Source organism: Schistocerca gregaria, chromosome 2 (assembly GCF_023897955.1).
Source record: "Schistocerca gregaria isolate iqSchGreg1 chromosome 2, iqSchGreg1.2, whole genome shotgun sequence".
NCBI lineage: Eukaryota > Metazoa > Arthropoda > Insecta > Orthoptera > Acrididae > Schistocerca > Schistocerca gregaria.
The window spans coordinates 884,265,634-884,287,048 of record NC_064921.1 but is presented as its reverse complement, the minus strand read 5'-3'; the positions used below and the strand labels follow the sequence as shown (position 1 = coordinate 884,287,048).

General features: G+C 41.2%; 1 protein-coding gene across 5 annotated transcripts in view; it reads left to right on the top strand.

Moving 5' to 3' along the window:
* The window catches only part of LOC126335308 (uncharacterized), a 328,273-nt gene that overhangs the window by 79,361 nt on the left and 227,497 nt on the right, over positions 1 to 21,415 (top strand). For all 5 annotated transcript variants that reach the window (XM_049998445.1, XM_049998442.1, XM_049998443.1 and 2 more), the window contains exons 5-6: positions 4,314 to 4,493; positions 20,655 to 20,819. In XM_049998445.1, coding sequence (XP_049854402.1) covers positions 4,314 to 4,493; positions 20,655 to 20,819 — 345 coding nt within the window. The remainder of the gene's footprint in view (positions 1 to 4,313; positions 4,494 to 20,654; positions 20,820 to 21,415) is intronic.

The following is a 21,415-nucleotide window of genomic DNA, read 5'->3' as shown; positions in this document are numbered from 1 at the left end:
AAAGAAAGGTGCGTAGCCTGCAGTGTCTTGCTTTGCTGTGTTGTATATGAATGTCACAGTAGGGAAGACTGTATCCAAGTCTCTCTGTTCAACATCAACGTACATCAAGAGTATATATGCCAACATGTTATTAAAGTGTTCTGCAAGGATATTCATCTGTGGATTGTTGGCAGTTGTCGTCCTGTGGGTGATGGCGCTATGTGAAATATGTGAAATTACCTCTGATACTAATTTTGACTGGAAAACTTTTCCATCACATATCAATACACATGGTGCTCTGAAACTCAAAATTATGTCTTTTTTGAGCAACCTTGAAATTTCCAGAGCTTTGGCAGTTGACGCTACCTTGGTGGCAGCATAGTGAATGATGTAATCAGTGCAGAGTATTATCTACCAATTCTGGTTTGTTGACTTCAGATACCTCCTGAAGAGTTTGATTCCATTTTGGACCAATTGTGTTGCTGCAGTTGGGATTGGTACCAGATGCCCTGAAGATAATTGCAGCAGGAGGATTTGTTGTTGGCATTTCTTGCAGTGGTTCACACAGTGTCAGACAGATTGGTAGAGACCTGGCCAGTGATATCTGCATCTGGTTTTGTGTAGTGTCCTCATGAATCACACTTGACCAGATGTTGGAGCATTGCGGAAATATTGCACTATAGCTGGCTATATATAAGCTTGATGATGAGCAACCATTGGTTTATAGTTCCTTTTATCAATGTTCTGTTAATTGATTGGAATCCTCCTTTTGTCAGTTCCTCCTCCTTCAAGACTTCTATGGTTTTCAGCAGTTCTGGGCTTCCCTGTGCTCAGCAGCAGTGTTGTTTAAACCAGTGATGACTGAGTTTTCATCATCCATGCTGCTGTGTTCTACCAAAGGATTCCTTGAAAAGCAATCAGTGTACATGTGTTTCACCCACTTTTGTATACCCTTTGTGCCATCATATTCCTGAAGCCTCAGCACCAATCTCACCAGTTGACATGACAGATTATTCAGGATAATTAGCTGGCATAGAGAATATTGGGTCGTTTACAATATTCGAAGGTTTGCCAAATAAATATGGCTCTAACTTGTTGATGACCCAAAGAACTGGCAATCATACTCTCTTAGTTGTAGAGTAGTTCATATCGGACTTAGAGAGTGCTCTGGAAGCAGATGCTGTCACATTTCCAGCACTTTGCTCAATTTGTACTAGAAGTTCCCCTATCCTATCAGTGTGAAGTTCTGTCTGAGCATTCTTGTCATACAATGCTAGAACTGGAGATGGTGTAGCACTTCCATAAGGACAACGAAACATCTTTTTTGTATCTCATTCCAGGAAAATTTGGCATCTCCCTGCAGTAGTTCTTGCAAAGGGCGTAGCTTGATACAGACCTTCATGAATTGTCAGTAGTATGAGCACATCCTGAGAGAGCTTCTCATGTCATGAATGTGCCGATGAGTTGGAAAATCTCTTACTGCCTTTTTCCTCAGAACTGGGCCAGACTCCAGTGCCATTAACTAGATGCTCCAAGATTTTTATTTCTTGTGTGGCGAAGAGGCTTGTAGCACGAACACAAGTCAAAACATTTGTCAGACAGCTTAGATGTTCGCCAAATGTTTTAAAGAAGAAATGACAGCTTCATCCAGATAGAGAAGACACATGTCCATCTAAGGTGTTGAGGAAGGTTGTTTCTCATATGCACTATGCTGACTGGACTATTACACTGCTCCACTGTCCATATAGTAGCTGTAAACTCATAGATGTCCTCATGGTTATGAAGGCAGTCTTTATCTGTTTAGCCTTATAAACTTCGATTTTCCAGTGACCTGCTTCGATTTTCCAGTGACCTGCATGACCATAGTTGAGAAACACAAGGGGAAAATCAAAAAGCTTCTATTTGAAGGCCATACAGTCCAGAATCGGTATGCCCACCCACAGACAAAATCACTGTGAGCATTGAGGCAATCATCCCACTGAAGCACCCGGTGAAGATACCAGTTTGGTAAAACACCTTGTTCTCCTGTGTGAAGAAGCTATAACTGTCTGCTGCACATCCATGTCTGACAGGAATCATCAACCCTTCAAGGCCTTTTCCAAGGGACCGAAGGTGTGGATAATTGTATGGGGAGAGATTACGACTATAGGGTGGGCACTTTAGTGTCTCTCACTTGAACTGATGTAACTTATGCATTAGTGACATTTGCGATATGGGGACATGCATCATAATGAAGTAGAGGCACACCTTGGCATTTCATTCCACAGTGGTGGTAGACATGCTGGCCCATACACATTCTTCATTGCCTGATGGATGTACTGGTGTTTGTCTTTTGGCAGTTTTGAGAAGAATGTCAGTATGATGGTCCTGTTTGGATGCATTTGGTAATAATGTCTCCATAGTTCACGTCTGTGCATTTACTGCTCACACGTCACAAAGTCAGAAATGCCATACTAATCCCTAGCACACAAGTTGGTTTTTATGTACCTGCATTGGAGTCATGCTGTATTGCATATATGCTGTAGCAATGCCTTCAAATCGAAAATTTAAATTTTTATCACATTTTCTACTTTCTCCTTTGAATTAGTCCAGTGTATCACCAATGCATGACAATGTACACACATTTTTTTTCTGTAATTTTCTCCGGTCATTGGTAGTATATGTAGAAACACCATGAGCTCTTAGTCTTTTTTTAACAAGGAACACAGGAGAGGACCAAGGCCTTTCTGAAGATTCAGTGATGTCAACTTGCAGCATCTTCCCCACTTTATCCATAATTATCTGTTGTTCAGCCTATGCTGGCTAGTTGATGGGATGGTCGCCAGTGTTGATATGGTGTTCTACGTTGGGTCACATGGTCTGGCTTTTCTCCACTCCAGATTTGAAAGCATCCAAAAACTGATGCATAATGGCTATCACTCGCTGACATACCTCAGGCTGGCAGTTGGATAGTAGCTCCCACCCATGCATTGATGGTATCGGTAGTGGATATGACAGCAAGAGTCTGTATTTGGGTGTCTGTGTGGTTGTGTGTGAATGTGTCTACTTTTCCTTAGAAAGAGCAAGAGCTCGAAAGCTGGTGTGAATACCATTTTCTTTCACATGTTTCTTCTTCTTCACAAAGATCACAGGAGTAAGAGCCTATGGAATATCAGACCAGCTGTGTGGCTGGATTGAAGAGTTTTTAGCAAACAGAAGACAACATGTTGTTATCAATGGAGAGACGTCTACAGACGTTAAAGTAACCTCTGGCGTGCCACAGGGGAGTGTTATGGGACCATTGCTTTTGACAATATTTATAAATGACCTAATAGATAGTGTCGTAAGTTCCATGTGGCTTTTTGCGGATGATGCTGTAGTATACAGAGAAGTTGCGGCATTAGAAAATTGTAGCGAAATTCAGGAAGATCTGCAGCAGATAGGCACTTGGTGCAGGGAGTGGCAACTGACTCTTAACATAGACAAATGTAATGTATTGCGAATATATAGAAAGAAGGATCCTTTATTGTATGATTATATGACAGCGGAACAAACACTGTAGTAGTTACTTCTGTAAAATATCTGGGAGTATGCGTGCGAACGATTTGAAGTGGAATGGTCATATAAAATTAATTGTTGGTAAGGCGAGTACCAGATTGAGATTCATTGGGAGAGTCCTTAGAAAATGTAGTCCATCAACAAAGGAGGTGGCTTACAAAACACTCGTTCGACCTATACTCGAGTATTGCTCATCAGTGTGGGATCCGTACCAGATCGGGTTGACAGAGGAGATAGAGAAGATCCAAAGAAGAGCGGCACGTTTCATCACAGGGTTATTTGGTAACCGTGATAGCGTTATGGAGATGTTTAACAAACTCAAGCTGCAGTCTCTGCAAGAGAGGCGCTCTGCATCGCGGTGTAGCTTGCTCGTCAGGTTTCGAGAGGGTGCGTTTCTGGATGAGGTATTGAATATATTGCTTCCCCCTACTTATACCTCCCAAGGAGATCATGAATGTAAAATTAGAGAGATTCGAGCGCGCACGGAGGCTTTCAGACAGTCGTTCTTCCCGCAAACCATACGCGACTGGAACAGGAAAGGGAGGTAATGACAGTGGCACATAAAGTGCCCTCCGCCACACACCGTTGGGTGGCTTGCGGAATATAAATGTAGATGTAGATGTAGAGATGACCAAGGCCTTTCTGAAGGCCTGCTATAGGTGAGTGGTTACCTTTCCATTATTTTACATATTTTTCCATCCACAAATTGCCTTTTTTCTTTAGTAATAACAAATTTTATGCATTGAGATAATGTTTCTAGGAATGCTGATGACTGTAGCTATCACTGCTCATTGCAGTCCGTGGGGGATGGACAGCATGGAGCGACTGGACTCGCTGTAGTGCTGTGTGTGGCCAGGGCAGTGAGTACCACTGGAGGAACTGCTCTGATCCACCACCCAGCATCCCAGAGCTGATGTGTCGTGGTGTTGCTTTTGAAAGCAGGGCATGTACAGGGAGTGGCTGTGCATCCAAGAAAGGTATTTTACTTTACACTTAAGACTTGTTGTATTGCTGTGAGTTTAAATAACCCACCAGTATCCAGTCATACTTCCACGATGTATTGATTCATGAGCTTATGATCAGTTCACATTTGAAGTGACTGTAATAGGACAAGATATCCTTCTTCCATATAATGTGCAGATGCTTGTAGAGTGTGTATGTGGATCTCTTGAGTGTGAGACACTGTAGCATATTGATGCAGATCATGACATGCTGACAAACGGATGCTTAGAACATATCTTTGTGTGATACTGTTTGATAATGTCCAAAGGGGAGAAGTAAAAAAATGATCAGATCTAGGTTCATTTCTGAAGACTATTGATGTAACATACATATGTGTGTGTGTGTGTGTGTGTGTGTGTGTGTGTGTGTGTGTGTGTGTGTGTGTGTGTGTTTTAGCACACAAGTTGTAGCGACTGAATCTTAATTCTAGGTGCATTCAAGTTCTAAGGCGTCAGATTTTTTTTTACTAATTAACTACTCACCCGAAATCGATGAAACTGGCGTTACTTCTCGACGTAATCGCCCTGCAGACGTACACATTTTTCACAACGCTGACGCCATGATTCCATGGCAGCGTCGAAGGCTTCTTTAGGAGTCTGTTCTGGCCACTGGAAAATCGCTGCGGCAATAGCAGCATGGCTGGTGAATGTGCAGCCACAGAGAGTGTCTTTAATTGTTGGAAAACGCCAGAAGTCACTAGGAGCCAGGTCAGGTGAGTAGGGAGCATGAGGAATCACTTCAAAGTTGTTATCACGAAGAAACTGTTACGTAACGTTAGCTCGATGTGCGAGTGCGTTGTCTTGGTGAAACAGCACACGCGCAGCCCTTCCTGGACGTTTTTGTTGCAGTGTAGGAAGGAATTTGTACTTCAAAACATTTTTCTAGGATGCACCTGTTACCGTAGTGCCCTTTGGAACGCAATGGGTAAGGATTACGCCCTTGTCGTCCCAGAACATGGACGCCATCATGTTTTCAGCACTGGCAGTTACCCGAAATTTTTCTGGTGGCAGTGAATATGTGTGCTTTCATTGAGCTGACTGGCGCTTTGTTTCTGGATTGAAAAATGGCATCCACGTCTCATCCATTGTCACAACCGACGAAAAGAAAGGCCCATTCGTGCTGTTGTTGCATGTCAACATTGCTTGGCAACATGCCACACGGGCAGCCATGTGGTCATCCGTCAGCATTCGTGGCACCCACCTGGATGACACTTTTCGCATTTTCAGGTCGTGCACAGAACCCACAGAAATGCCAACTCTGGAGGCCATCTGTTCAACAGTAATTTCGGCGATCACCGAAAACAATTCTGTACAGCTTCTCGATCATATCATCAGACCGGCTTGTGCGAGCCCGAGGTTGTTTTGGTTTGTTGTCACACGATGTTCTGCCTTCATTAAACTGTTGCACCCACGAACGCACTTTCGACACATCCATAACTCCATCACCACATGTCTCCTTCAACTGTTGATGAATTTCAATTGGTTTCACACCACACAAATTCAGAAAATGAATGATTGCACACTGTTCAAGTAAGGAAAACGTCGCCATTTTAAGTATTTAAAACAGTTCTCATTCTCGCCGCTGGTGGTAAAATTCCATCTACCATACGGTGCTGCCATCTCTGGGACGTATTGACATTGAACGCAGCCTCATTTTAAAACAATGCGCATGTTTATATCTCTTTCCAGTCCAGAGAAAAAAATCGGAGGCCTTAGAACTTGAATGCACCTCATAATATGAAATGTCCTCAAGCACATCAAGTAATTTTTGTTACACTGAGCAGAGCTTTTAAACTATTGTGTATGCTTCCACAAACATGGAAGAGGAGTAAATATTTCAACTTGAACTAGTAATCAGTGACAAGAATGAGAGTAATATGAGTATTTTTATTCTGACTTACAGAGTCTAGTTTTGTGGGAAACAGTAAATAGGCTTTCAGTCTCAGTACAAACACAAACTTATGAAAATTATGTCACATAAGCAATTCGCAAGCTGCGACGCAAGATATGTGCAGCCGTGATATCGCTGATTGTGGATGCCACAGTTTCATGATATTGTTACATAGAAGAAGGTGTAATTAGATGAATGACAAACACTAACTTCACTTAATGATGGTTTATTTAGTACTTGCACATACAAGAGTGTGGAGAGAACTGCCTCCGGCTAGAACACATACAGAATATATACAGCTACAGAACATTCCAGTACAATGATTCTTGACATTTGTGGATACTTTTGGAATGTACTAAAACTGAATATAGAAATTAAAATTGTACAGACCAGGTGAGTTTTGAACTCATGGCCCACCATGCAGCAATTAAGTAACATAACCTCTACACCATGGAGCTACTCAGCTTCTTCTGCGATATTGCTCCCTCCTTGAGAGAACAGCGTCTCGGTGTTACGAAGTCCTAGTTTGGGAACGAGTCATCAGTCCTGCATACTCCGACTCCTGATAACTGATTCTCGCCGTGGTGGTGGTCTTCTTAGAATTTTTTTTTGCCATTACACTCTTTGTCACTTTTCCACTTGTTACCTGTTACTGGAGCTTCGAATTTACCCTGGGTTGCAGGATCCTTATAGGGCTTCATTCGAAGGACGTGGACTGTATCTCTGATCTTTCATCGTCTTGTGTCAGGGTCGAAATCTTCAACTTCATAAGTAACATCAGACAACTGTCTTACAACCTTATAAGGTCCAAAGTAGCGCCTGAGGAGCTTCTCAGAGAGACCAATATTCTTAACAGGAGTGAAGATCTAGAGGAGGTCCCCAGGCTGGTAGACAACAGGGCGGTGGCTCGCGTCATACCTTTGGCGATCGTTTTCTTTAGCCTGTAATGTGCGGAGTCGAGTTAACTGCCGAGCTTCCTCAGTTCTGGTTAACAACTGGCCGATATATTCATCGTCCATGTCATCAGGATGTAACGGAAACACAGTGTCCATCGATATAGTCGCCTCACACCCATGCACCATGAAAAATGGCGTAAATCATGTGTGTCTTGTTTGGCGGTGTTATAGGCAAATGTCACGAAAGGTAGCACCTCATCCCAGTTGCTCTGCTCAGCATTGACGAACACTGATAGCATGTCAGCCAAGGTGTTACTAAGGCATCCAGTAAGCCCATTAGTTTGCAGATGATAGGCAGTCGTCATGTGATGAGTAATGTTGCACTGACGGTTTATCTCTGTCACAAGATTCGATTGCAAGACTATCCCTCAATCCATAATTAACGACCTTGGGGCACCATGTTTTAATACAATGTCTTCCATGATGAATTTGGCTACCTCAAATGCTTCGGCTGTTTTCACGGCTTTTGTAATGGCATAGCATGTCAGATAATCAGTTCAAGCAGTAATCCTCTATTGCCACGAGCAGACGTTGGAAATTGTCCGAGGAGGTCAATCCCAACATGCTGGAAAGGCGTTTCGGCTGGTGGAATTGGTATGAGTGGGCCAGGTGGTTTCTGAGGAACTGCCTTTCTCCTCTGGCACTCTCGAGAGTGTGACACATAGTGATGGACACTCCTAAATAAACCTGGCCAGAAAAATCTCTTGCGGATTCTATTGTGTGTATTAATAAATCCTATATGTCCGGCCTCAGGCGTGTCATGGAATTTCTGTAGAACATCTAAGTGCATGTGTTTAGAAATCACAGGTAGCCACCTCTTTCCAAACGGATCAAATTTTTTCTTGCAAAGTAATGCACTTACTACCTTAAATTGTCCTTTCACATCCTCTGACTGATTTAAGGCAAGCATAATTTGAGATATCTTGGCGTCCTTCTGCTCAACAGAGAGATCCTGGACTGCAGCAAGACAGTCACTATTTTCATCAAAGTCTTAATGGTCTTGCACAGGGTTTTTTGAGAGACAGTTGGCATCTTGGTGTTTTCTCCCATTCTTGTACCCTATGGTAATGTCATACTCTTGAAGACGTAGTGCCCACCTGGTGAGTCGTCCTGTTGGATCCTTAAAACCTGATGATGGTCTGTAACAACTGTGAATGGCGTTTCATAGAGATACTGTCGAAATTTGCACATGGCCCAGATGACAGCAAGACGTTCTCTTTCAGTGGTTGACTAGTTTCTCTCAGCTTTTGTAAGTGTCCTGGAAGCATAGGCTACAACCTTCTCTTTTCTATCAGAAATTTGCACCAGAACAGCACCGATCCCATACCCGCTGGCATCTGTGTGTAGTCCTGTAGTAGGTGCTCTCACATCATGCAGACCAAGTACAGGGTCAGTCGTCAGAGCTTTTTGCAGCACATCGAAAGTATCTTGTTGAGCACCACCCAGATAAATTTAGCATCAGCTGTTAACAACTCTTGGAGAGGCCTGGCTTTGATACAAAAGTCTTTGATAAAACGACGGTAATAAGAACATAATCCGAGGAAGCTCCTCACATCTCTAATACTTTTAGGAATAGGAAATTGCATTATAGATCTCACCTTTTCTGGGTCTGGCCGCACACCTTCATTTCACACAAGGTGTCCAAGTATTTTGATTTCTTTTGCTCCAAAGAGACGCTTTTTTGGATTAAGTTTTAGTCCACCTTGTTGGAGACAGTTACGAATGGCCCCTCAGTCTTTTTATATGTTCATCAAATGTCTCTGAGAACATTATATTGTCATGTAAACAACAAAGACATTTCATCCACTTCCGTTCAAAAGTTGCTGGTGCATTACACAAACCAAACGGCATTACTCATACAGGCCCTCAGGGGTGATGAATGCAGTTTTCTCACAATCAGCCTTATCTACTTCGATTTGCCAGTATCCCAAGTACATGTCCATGGTTGAGAATAACTTAGCCCTTTGCAGACGATCTAGTGTATTGTCAATTTGTGTAAGAGGGTAAACGTCATTTTTAGTTATCTTATTAAGCTTCCTGTAATCCACACAAAAGTGCCAACTGCCATCCTTCTTTCTGATTAGGACCACTGGTGACAACCATGGGCTCTGCGAAGGCTGAATGATGTCATTCTTCATCGTTTTCTCTACCTCTTTGTGAATTATTCAACGTTCTGTTGCTGACACATGGTATGCTCTCTGCTTATTGGTTGATGGTCTCCAGTGCTAATCCGGTGCTTCACAGTCAATTTGTCTAATTTGCTCTTCACCTGTGGATTGAAGCATTCAGAGAACTCATGAAGAATGGCAAGTAGCTTCATCTGTTGTCTGTAGTAAGATCTGGTGATGGTTGAGCTAGAAGATCTTGTCTGGTAGTGGTAGAACCAATTTCACCCACAGACTCAACATGGAAGTTTTCTATGACACTCAGCTGTTCGGCAATTAATGGCTCAGAGTTTACTATGCACATGTGTCTTGGAAGGATCTGTGGTTCTCGTTGACAGTTAACTATTGACAATTCACCGAATCCGTTCTTAAATGAGATGACAGAGGCTGGGATGACTAAATTATTCTTCAGTGGTATGCTTCTCTTACATAGCACTACAAGAAACATGAGTTGATGCATGGCATGACAGTTGACAGTTACCTTTCTAGCACTGACTGCAGGAATGATCACTTCATCCAGCACACTTGGTCTCCACACTCTCGAGTGCGAATCTTCCTGTCCACAGTATCCCATATTTTCTAGCATAATCTTTGAATGACCACACTCTATAATGGCTTGATGATGATGAAGTCCCATACTCCTTGACAGAAAGTAGGGGACGATGCGGGAGACCCGCACCGCTGTACTAGGAAAGGTCCTATTGGAGGTGGTTTGCCATTGCCTTCCTCCGACCATAACGGGGATGAATGATGATGATGAAGACGACACAACAACACACAGTCATCTCGAGGCAGGTGAAAATCCCTGATCCCACTGGGAATCGAACCCAGGACCTTGTGCTCGGGAAGCAAGAACGCTACTGCGAGACCATGTGCTGCGGATATAAATTCCTGAGAATCTTTCAAAAAGTCCCATCCGAGATTGACGTCATGACTACACTCTTGTAAGATGATGAATTCTAAGGGCTGTGTATGGCCACTTATACCCACATGAATGGTACATCTTCCTGTAGGTTTTACATATTTCCCATTAGCCACGTTCAGCAGAGATGTTTTGCCGTCGATGTATACACTTTTCTGCAACTGGCGATGGAACTTCTCCAGAATGACCAAATATGATGCTCCAGATTCCACAAGAGCTTGAGCTGGTTGGCCATCCATGAGGATATCAACGTAGTTTCCTATCATTTTTATAGTGATACATGGCGGAGGATTTTTCTCTTCGGTGGCCTCACCTCCTAGGAAGGTCACACCCTTTAGTTTTTCAGGTTGCTGTGGCTAGGTGATCCACTGAAGCTTCTAAACGGCGATGGGGACCTTGATCAGCGTGTTGGGGAACCTCCTCTCCAGCGGCTAGCTTGTGTCTGTTGTGACCTACAGGGTGTTTCAAAAATGACCGGTATATTTGAAACGGCAATAAAAACTAAATGAGCAGCGATAGAAATACACCGTTTGTTGCAATATGCTTGGGACAACAGTACATTTTCAGGCAGACAAACTTTCGAAATTACAGTAGTTACAATTTTCAACAACAGATGGTGCTGCAAGTGATGTGAAAGATATAGAAGATAACGCAGTCTGTGGGTGCGCCATTCTGTACGTCGTCTTTCTGCTGTAAGCGTGTGCTGTTCACAACGTGCAGGTGTGCTGTGGACAACATGGTTTATTCCTTAGAACAGAGAATTTTTCTGGTGTTGGAATTCCACCGCCTAGAACACAGTGTTGTTGCAACAAAACGAAGTTTTCAACGGAGGTTTAATGTAACCAAAGGACCGAAAAGCGATACAATAAAGGATCTGTTTGAAAAATTTCAACGGACTGGGAATGTGACGGATGAACATGCTGAAAAGGTAGGGCGACCGCGTAAGGCAACCACAGAGGGCAACGCGCAGCTAGTGCAGCAGGTGATCCAACAGTGGCCTCGGGTTTCTGTTCGCCTTGTTGCAGCTGCTGTCCAAATGACACCAACGTCCACGTATCGTCTCATGCGCCAGAGTTTGCACCTTTATCCATACAAAATTCAAATGCGGCAACCCCTCAGCGCCGCTACCATTGCTGCACGAGAGACATTCGCTAAGCTTATTTTTACCTGGACGGCTTCATCAATAAACAGAACTGGCGCATATGGGGAACCGAAAAGCCCCATGTTGTAGTCCCATCGTCCCTGTATCCTCAAAAAGTACTGGTCTGGGCCGCCATTTCTTCCAAAGGAATCATTGGCCCATTTTTCACATCCGAAACGATTACTGCATCACGCTATCTGGACATTCTTCGTGAACTTGTGGCGGTACAAACTGCCTTAGACGACACTGCGAACACCTCGTGGTTTATGCAAGATGGTGCCCAGCCACATCGCACGGCCGACGTCTTTAATTTCCTGAATGAATATTTTGATGATCGTGTGATTGCTTTGGGCTATCCGAAACATACAGCAGGCGGCGTGGATTGGCCTCCCTATTCGTCAGACATGAACCCCTGTGACTTCTTTCTGTGGGGACACTTGAAAGACCAGGTGTACCGCCAGAATCCAGAAACAATTGAACAGCTGAAGCAGTACATCTCATCTGCATGTGAAGCCATTCCGCCAGACATGTTGTCAAAGGTTTCGGATAATTTCATTCAGAGACTACGCCATATTATTGCTACGCATGGTGGATATGTGGAAAATATCGTACTATAGAGTTTCCCAGACCGCAGCGCCATCTGTTGTTGACAATTGTAACTACTGTAATTTCGAAAGTTTGTCTGCCTAAAAATGTATTGTTTTCCCAAGCATATTGCAGCAAACGGTGTATTTCTATCGCTGCTCGTTTAGTTTGTATTGGCGTTTCAAATATACCGGTCATTTTTGAAACATCCTGTATGTTGTCCTGCACCCACCTCTTCTTGTTCGTCTTCGCCAGCCCATAGTTGGCGTCGGCTAAGATCGGTTTGCTGTCTTCTGGCACGGGCGTCATCAGATATCCGCCACCTTTCTCGACAATAGTGCACCACATGTCCTGGTTACCCACAGTGGAAACATACTGGTTGGTTATCCTGGGTGCCAAAACAGGTTCCTCATTCGGCATTGTAGAAACGTAACTTTTTGAAAGGGAAATGAAGGAAGAGAGATTGGGTTCAATGTCTGTTCCACTTCCTCTCTTATTACCTCTTGAAGTGTCTCGGTTTTTTGCTTGCCGTGCAATCCAAGTGCCTACCAAACTTCCTCTCTCGCTATCTGATGAAGAATACTTGTGAAATGAGTTGCTTCCTCCCTCATAGACATCGATACAATGTTTGGAAGCTGTTCAAACTTCTTGCGTGTAATTTTTTTTTATGCTTGGTCTCGATATACTGGCACCATTTTATGAAGTTGTCTGCTTTCGAAATCACCTTCAGGAGTAGTGCTTGATATATGTCATCAGAAACACCCTTCATGAGATGTGCAACCTTATCTTCCTCCTTCATTCTAGGATCACTATTTTACACATCTCCAAGATGTCTTGAATGTAGGATGCTGTAGTTTCTCCTGGATGTTGTGCCTTACACTTTAATTTATCTTCAGCCTTGCACTTCTGTTGTTGTGTGTTGGCAAAATATTTGCGCAGTTCCGCCTGGAATACTTCCCAGATTGTGAACTTCTCCTTGTTGTTCTCATACCATTGCTTGGCAGTGTCCTCCAAGTAGAAAAATATCCCATTTGTTGAATTTGGCTATACGCTCATACACCTTCAGCCACTTGTTTGGATGTTTGCCATTGTCACCAGAGAACCCGGAAGGATGTCTCATGTGGTGGCACACAGTTGCTGTCATCGTAATGTCCTCTTCTTCTTCTGTCTCCAATAGATTGCGATCTGTTGAATATGGCTTGAACTTGGGTTTCTCACCATGTAAACTGCAGCTCTGTCGTGGGCTGATGGGAGCCACTGTGTTGTTGATAATGTGCGCTATCACAAGTTCCAATACCCAACGCCTCTATCAGTATAATGTCACATAGAAGAAGGTGTAATTAGATGAATGACAAACACTAATTTCACTTAATGAAGGTTTATTCAGCACTTGCACATACAAGAGCACGGAGCGAACTGATTCCGGCCAGAACATGTACAGGATATATACAGCTACAGAACATTCCAGTACAATGATTCTTGACATTTGTGGATACTTTTAGAATGTATTCGAACCAAATATAGAAATTAAAACTGTACAATACAGGTGAGTTTTGAACTCAGGAACCACCATGCAACTGTTTAGTACCATAACCACTACACCACAGAGCTACTCAGCTTCTTCTGTGTCAATATGCAACAAGACATCTAAAAACAGATTCCATTCTCCTTACACAATAAGAAATATCTTTATGTGCCAAAATCTACATCTACATTTGCAGCTACATTACAAAAGCATCCTTATGGTGTGTGGTGGAGGGCACTTTGTGTACCAATGTATTTTCCTTCTTTACCATTCCAGTTGCGTGTGGTTCACGGGAAGAAAAATTGCAGGTAAGCCTTTTTATGGGCTTGAATCTCTTCGATTTTACCTTGATGGTCTTTTCATAAGATATACGTGGGAGGAAGCAATATGTTAGTTGACTTTTCTAGGAACCTACACTCTCAGAACTGTAACAGTAGACCATGCTGTGATGCAGGTTGCTGATCTTGCAGCATCTGCCAGTGGAGTTGACTGAATATCTCCATAACATGTTCGTGCTTCCTAATGAACTTGTAATGAAATATACTGCTCTTCATCTTCTCTATTTCCTATCTACTCCTATCTAGTACAGACTCCATACTGAGAGTAATATTCAAGTTTTGGTGCAAGGAGTAATCTGTAAACTACTTCCTTTGTTGATGGATTACATTTCCTGAGGATTCCTCCTATGAACCTGTCTGACATCTGCATTACTTGTGATTAATTTTATGTGGTCGTTCCACTTGCAATTGCTCAGTATGAGTACTCCTAGATATTTTAGGGAAGTAACTGTGTCCAGTGATTGTCCTGTAATTGTGTAATCATACAATACAGATCGTTTCTTCTTTGTATTCTCTATACAGTACATTTGTTTATATATCTTCCTTGTTTCACTACAATTTTCCAGCGTTCCTACTTCTCTGCATACAACAGTGCCATCTGGAAAAAGCCTCATGGAATCTTTGACATTATCTACCAGATAATTTATATGTATTGTGACAAGTAATGGTTATACAACACACACCTGGGGCATATGTGAAGTTACTTTTACTCTGATGATTCCTCTCTGTTGAGAATGACATGCTGGGTTCTGTTTGCTAGAAACTCTGCGTCCAGTCTCACAGTTGGTCTGATATTCCTTATGCTCAGTTTTTGTTCATTAGGTGGCAGTGCGGAACGGTATTGAATGCCTGACAAAAGTCAAGGAACATGGCACACATGTGGGTGCCTGTATCTATTGCTTTTTCGGTCTTATAGACAAAGAGAGCAAGCTAGGTTTCACAGGACCATTGTATTTGGAATCCATGCTAATTTCTACAGAGAAGTTTTTTGGTCACCAGAAATGTCATGATATATATAAGATATATATAAGATATATGTTCCAAAATTCTACAACAGACCTACATTAGAGGTATAGGACTATAGCTTTGAGTGTTTGTTCGATGACCTTTCTTGAAAATGGGAATCACCTGTGTTTTTTTTCAATCATTAGGAATGCTTTGCTCCTCTAGAGATCTATGACACATTTCTTTTGCAAGAGGGGAAAGTTATTTTGAACACTCTATGTAGAATCAAACTGGTAATTCATCAGGTCCAGTGGTCTTCCCCCTGTTGAGCAATTTCAGTTGCTTTTCTACCCTTTGGTAATTTATTTTAATTTGATGCTCATATGATGATCTAAAGGAGGAACTTGAGTTGATCTTCCTTTGCAAAATAGTTTGCTAAAGTATTTCAGCCTCTTCTGTGTCATTCTCTGTTTTAATGCCATTATGGTCACAGAATGTCTCAACAGATGGCTTTGATCCATTTACTAATTTATCATAAGACCAAAACTTCATAGTATTTTCTGTCAAGTTGGTAGATAGCGATTTACTTTTGCATTCATGGAATGCTTCATGCATATACTCCTTATGCTAATTTTGGCACTGTTAAGTTTTTTTTTGTCTGTGAGGCTTTCGTTACATTTAAATTTGGAGTGAAACTGTATTTTCTTTTGTAGCAGCTTCATAACATAGTTGTCAAATCACAGTGGGTCTTTCCACCCCACACAAATTTGCTCAGGATGTACTTGTCTAAAGTGTATTCTATGATGATCTTGAACTTCATCCCATGATGCTCAATATTGTGAATGCCGGAGACTAAATTTTCATGATGGCTGTCAGATAATGTGAAATTTATGTCTTGCTGTTCTTGCTATACAGGAAGATCTTCCTACCTTTGTTTGTATTCTTATTTACATCCATATTCAGTGATGCCAAAGCAAAAAGAGAGCACCAGCGCTTTATATTGTCGACTAATCAAGATTATTTTTTATTGTCTTTTCTGCAATTTCCCCACATTTTTATGCAATTTGCTCAAATCTTTATTTTATAACTACCGTAATTTCATATAGAGATTTATTCTAGTTTGTAGAATCTCTCAGGTGGAGTGATGACTTAATAATTGTGTCACTCTGAAAGTTCAGTTACATAAATAGATTTCTTGTAGAGCTGACACATTAATATTAGTAACATTATGTTTTATGTTGTTGTAGGAAAATAGAAATGGATGTTTGACATTCAGTACACCTCATTTAATAAACATTATTGTCCAAAGGAGACTAAGTATTAGGTACTGTAATGGACAAAGAGTTATCATGCATTTATTGACAGAACTTAGAAGCACTGGACCTTCCATACTTGTTATAGATGGTTCGGTATTCTACTTCTATATCCACAGCTCTACTTCACATGTTTCCTTATAGAATATGATTGAGGCTACTTTGTACCACTATCACTTAAACTGTGTGTCCCAATCGTTACTGTTCTGCAGGAAGAACGATTGTTTTTGCACTTACTTAATGAATCTGTAATGAAATGTACTGATCTTCTTTGCATCTTCCTTATTTCCTCTATCAAGCAATGGAAAATCCTGAACAAAATAATGACAGTATTATGAAAAGGATAGTTGCTACATACAATATAGTGAAGATGCTGAGCCGCAGATAGGCACAACAAAAACGCTGTCAAACATGTAGACCTTCAGCCAAAAAGGCTATCATCAGAATTAGACTAACATAAATGCACACTCATGCAAATGCAGTTCACACACACATGACCCCAATTTCTGGCTGCCAAGGCCAGACTGTCGAGGCAGACTTGCTCTCGGGTCGTGTGTCGTGTGAGTTGCATTTGTATGAGAGTATTTTGTCTAATCCTGATGAAGACCTTTTTGGCCAAAAAGCTTACTTGTTTGACAGACTTTTTGTTGTGCTTATTTTATCTGTTGATCATATCTGATAGGGATCCCAAACAGATAAACTTTACCCAAGTTATGATCAAATAAGGGTTTTGTAAGCTCATCCTCTGATTGGGTGGATTACACTTCCTGAGGATTCTTTCAATGAATCTCAGTCTGGCATCTGCCTTACCTGCAACCAGTTTTACATGGTTGTTCCATTCTAGATCCCTCTGTGTACAAACTCTTAAATATTCACTAGGTATGACTGCTCCCAGTGAATGTTCTACTGTCATGTAATCATACAATAATAGGTCTTTGTGCCTATTTGTATGCAATACATTACACTTGCAACAGAAGGATATTCTAGTAAGACAGTATCAACCAAAGTTATTGTAGCCCAGTCTGCAATGTTGTATATGGTACAGCAGTTGTTTACGTGCGAATTGAAGTGTTTCATAGTCTGGAAGATCCTGAGTAATGTCGTACAGGGAAGATGAGATCATTTGTGTATAGAGTAAATGTCAGAGAATTCACACTGCAAGTGAAATTTATGAGGGAGTAAATAGTATGCTGGCAGCACCAGTCTCTGCATCAAGAGCACAACATTGTCTCCATGAACAGGGTTTAAAGGGATGCATATTTTCCAAAAAACTTTGTTACACAGACAATGTGAAATGATTGCATTGGGCACAGAGACATAAAAACTGAAGTGTGCAGCAATGATCCAAGTTGTTTGTTTTTCACAGACAAAACTTATGTGTGAAGTATTTGGAAGCCATTGTCGAATGTTTGTTCATTGACTTCATGGAGAATGTATAAAGAGCCAATGTGTCATGCCAAAGGTGAAACTTGGTGGACAGTTGGTCATAGTGTGGGGATGTTTTATGGGTGATAAAGCCGGTGATTTAGTGAGAATTAATGACACATTAAAGAAGGAAGCTCCATCTGGCAAGACACTTATTAGTTGTGGGTTTGTTCTGCAGCAGGACAATGATCCCAAATATGCTTCTAAATTGTGGAGAGGGTGTATCAGTAGAAAATAGAAATGTGGGGAACTGAATAATACGATTTGGCCAAGTCAGTCACCTGACTTAAATCACTGTAAGCTCTTATGGCATGAACTTGATAAAGGGGTCAGAAAAGTTTGTTCATCTAATGTTGAAGATCTACTGAATTACTTAGAAATGTATTGTATTCCAATACCTGAAAAGGCATTACAAAATCTTATCTCAGGAATGCCAAGAATTTGTGCAGTTACTCTGAGGACAAAGGGTGGATACTTTCATGACATTAAACTCTAAACCATATTGTATTGTCCTTAATGATGGAGAGAGAAAATACTTATTTCATTGGTCTGTTTAGTTTGTACATTAAAATAAAGTATGTAGTTTTTATCATGGATGCTTAAAAACTTTTGACTGGTAGTGTACATTCTGCCACAACTTCCCTTACCAGTTTTTCTGTGGGGTCTTGCCCACTCATATTGTATAGGGTGCCTAAACGATGCTGTGTTCTTGGAATGCTACTGGTATACAACAGTTCAAGCAAATAACATTAGTAGTTTTGTTTCGATAAAGCAGATTGACAGTACTTAACTTTTGAATTTACGATAGTGTCACAAGCAATGGGTGACATGCAAACAATAAAAGTCCTTTGCAGTATAGAAGGTCCATGTAAGTGATTGATATGGATCACACGTCACTGCTATCATAGGTCTCCTAGTACTGTGCTAATACTATCTGAACACTGTCCCGTCTACTAACAGTCCGCCTGAGGCTGGCAGGAGTGGTGCTTGTATTCGCTTCAGCTAGTGGGCACTCCTGTCACGGTGCAGTCCGTGTCAGCAAGCTATTGGCTGACGTCATCTCACCGCCTTTTTTGCTCTTGCGATCTTTGTCTTTGTGCCAGCACTTGTCGATATGGAACATTTTCCATGCTTATTACTTATGTGGACTCCTCCATTATGAATCCTATCTGATGCAGTGATCCATATCACATGCTCCAGCACTAATACTGGCAAAATACAGCGTGGAGAAAAATTGTGTCATGAAATTTTAACCCTGGATAGCTGATGCTAGTAGGAACCCAAATTACTAGTGTTGTGTAGGTCGACGACGCACCATTTTTGAACTACGGAAACTTGGCGCCATGCACTCTGATTGGCCGTGGGATTTCCCTGTTGCTGTTCATCGGTTGGTGGCAGTGCAATGGTTGTTGGTTCACACATAAAAGTGTCCCTCACCCCGTCACTGCCGCAGTGTGATACGCACACGTGTCAAATAGGTCTTGCTGTTTGTCTCCACCCCACATCAGAGGCATTCACATGTAAGCTTCACTTAGGAGTGCACACACATCATCTACAATATAATCATGCAGTAAACATGATGGGACAGTAATCGTTTGAAGAACAACGAGATACGGTTTTTGTTTGCAACCATAGAGCTGCCCGTCAACTGACAAATGGGAACAGGGCAATCCCACGACCAATCAGAGCATGTGGTGCTAAGTTTCCATAGTTTAAAAATGGTGTGTTGTAGACCTACACAACATTAGTAATTTTGTTCCTACAGGCATCGGCTATCCAGGGTTAAAATTTTGTAACACAATTTTTCATCAGCTATCCAGGGTTAAATATTTCTAACACAATTTTTCTCCACTCTGTATATAAAATCAAGGGGTAAGAAGCCTGTGAAAGAGCACATGTGGCCTGTGAACTGTATTCTAAGTTTTATCCAACATTTTTCATTATTGTCACTAGTACAAAACTACAGTGAATGACCAAAGACTTTCTAAGCTAGGAATACCCAGTATTCTGTCATCAAGTGTTTTGTGTAACACAGTGGCTGTTATTTCACTGTAGAAAGTCATTTAGATTCCTTGCCATGCTTCATCCAAAGAGATTAGTAGACCAAATCTCTCTCTGCTTCACTTAAGCCCCATCATCCCACTCCACCCCTCTCCTGTCCACCCTGCTTTACATTAATTATTTGGCCATTTTTTTCAAGTATGTTTCACATGTCAATACAAACACTTCATCATTAATGTAGTCAGACATTTCAATGTAACCTATTATTTTATTGTTCTTTTTGAATGTTTCCTTGAATGTTATGTAATTCGTTATTATAGGTTTAATATGATATTTTTTCCTTTTGATACCTTGGTAGTTTCCTCTTCCTTTTTCTTTTTTTCACTTTCTTCTAAATAAGAATTTTAAAAACTATTGAAAACAAGAGATAGATCTATCCTTTTTTAATTATGTGTATGCACCAATATTAGACCAGCTGATCCTGTTTCAGCTGCTGGTAAGTAGACACTCTTCTACCGTATTAGTATTAAGTGTATTGTAACTTAAAGATTTTTCATGCAGTCATTCAGAGGATAATCCAGAGAAATGATGTTGAAAGTATGTATGCTATAATTAAATGCTGGTATGTGGAGATAAGTGCCTTGGGCTACCAATTGACAAATTTCTTTGGTCAGCTCATAATTTCATTGTTTGATATGGATATCATTTTTGTTTTCATTTAATTTTGTGCCTTATATATTTTGCAATCATGCTTCTTTGTCATTTATTTTGTTTTGCTGCTGATGTAGAATGCTTTGAAGAAGGGCAGGTAGAACTGCAATATGAAATGAGAAATTGTTGTCAGAAAGTGAACAGTGAGGCCAAAAAGCAAAGGAAATAAAAGGAAAGAAAGAAAATTCACCCTTTGCCACTTTTCATTTTCAATTCCAGATGGGGTGTGGTCAGATTGGAAGCAATGGTCAAGCTGCACTGCTAAATGTGGGAAAGGAGTTATGAAGAGAGAACGGGACTGCTTGAGAGCTCAAAAACGTGAAACTCAAAATGTTCTTAAGAAGCACTCTCGTAGTAGGTCTTCCTTATTGGTTGCCAGAGAGAGTAAGTAGCAGTGGTTTCCTGTCTGATCTACAACTGAAGAAACTTACCAAGTCTGTAAATGTTGTGTAACAGCAATCTTTAAGCTTCTTTTAAAGTAAGACTGATTTGACTTAATTTAATAGGTATCTGACCTAGACTTCAGTGTATAGCTATGTGTGTGAAATAGTTTTGTTGTGCATTTCATCAGCCAGAATGGTGACCAGTTTTCAACTAAGATTGTGACGAAGCAAGCTGGGATATTTTTACTTCCCCTCTTTTCTTGCCGTCTGCCTCCTTAAAATACAATTTTTCATTTCTGACTGATTACCATTAATGTACTTGAGTATAATCCGCATTTTCATAAAAGAGAAAGGTTGGCCCTCAGCTTTAAAGAATACAGCATCAGATCTAAATTTGTGCGTAGTTTTATGCATGTAATAGATTTTCTAATTTACTTTGACTATTCCTAGTTGGCATCTTTTGTTATAGGGTGAAATCAGTAATTGTTTCGTAACTTAAATTCTATTGTTGACTTGTTGTTGTTGTTACGGTCTTCAGTCCTGAGACTGGTTTGATGCAGCTCTCCATGCTACTCTATCCTGTGCAAGCTTCTTCAT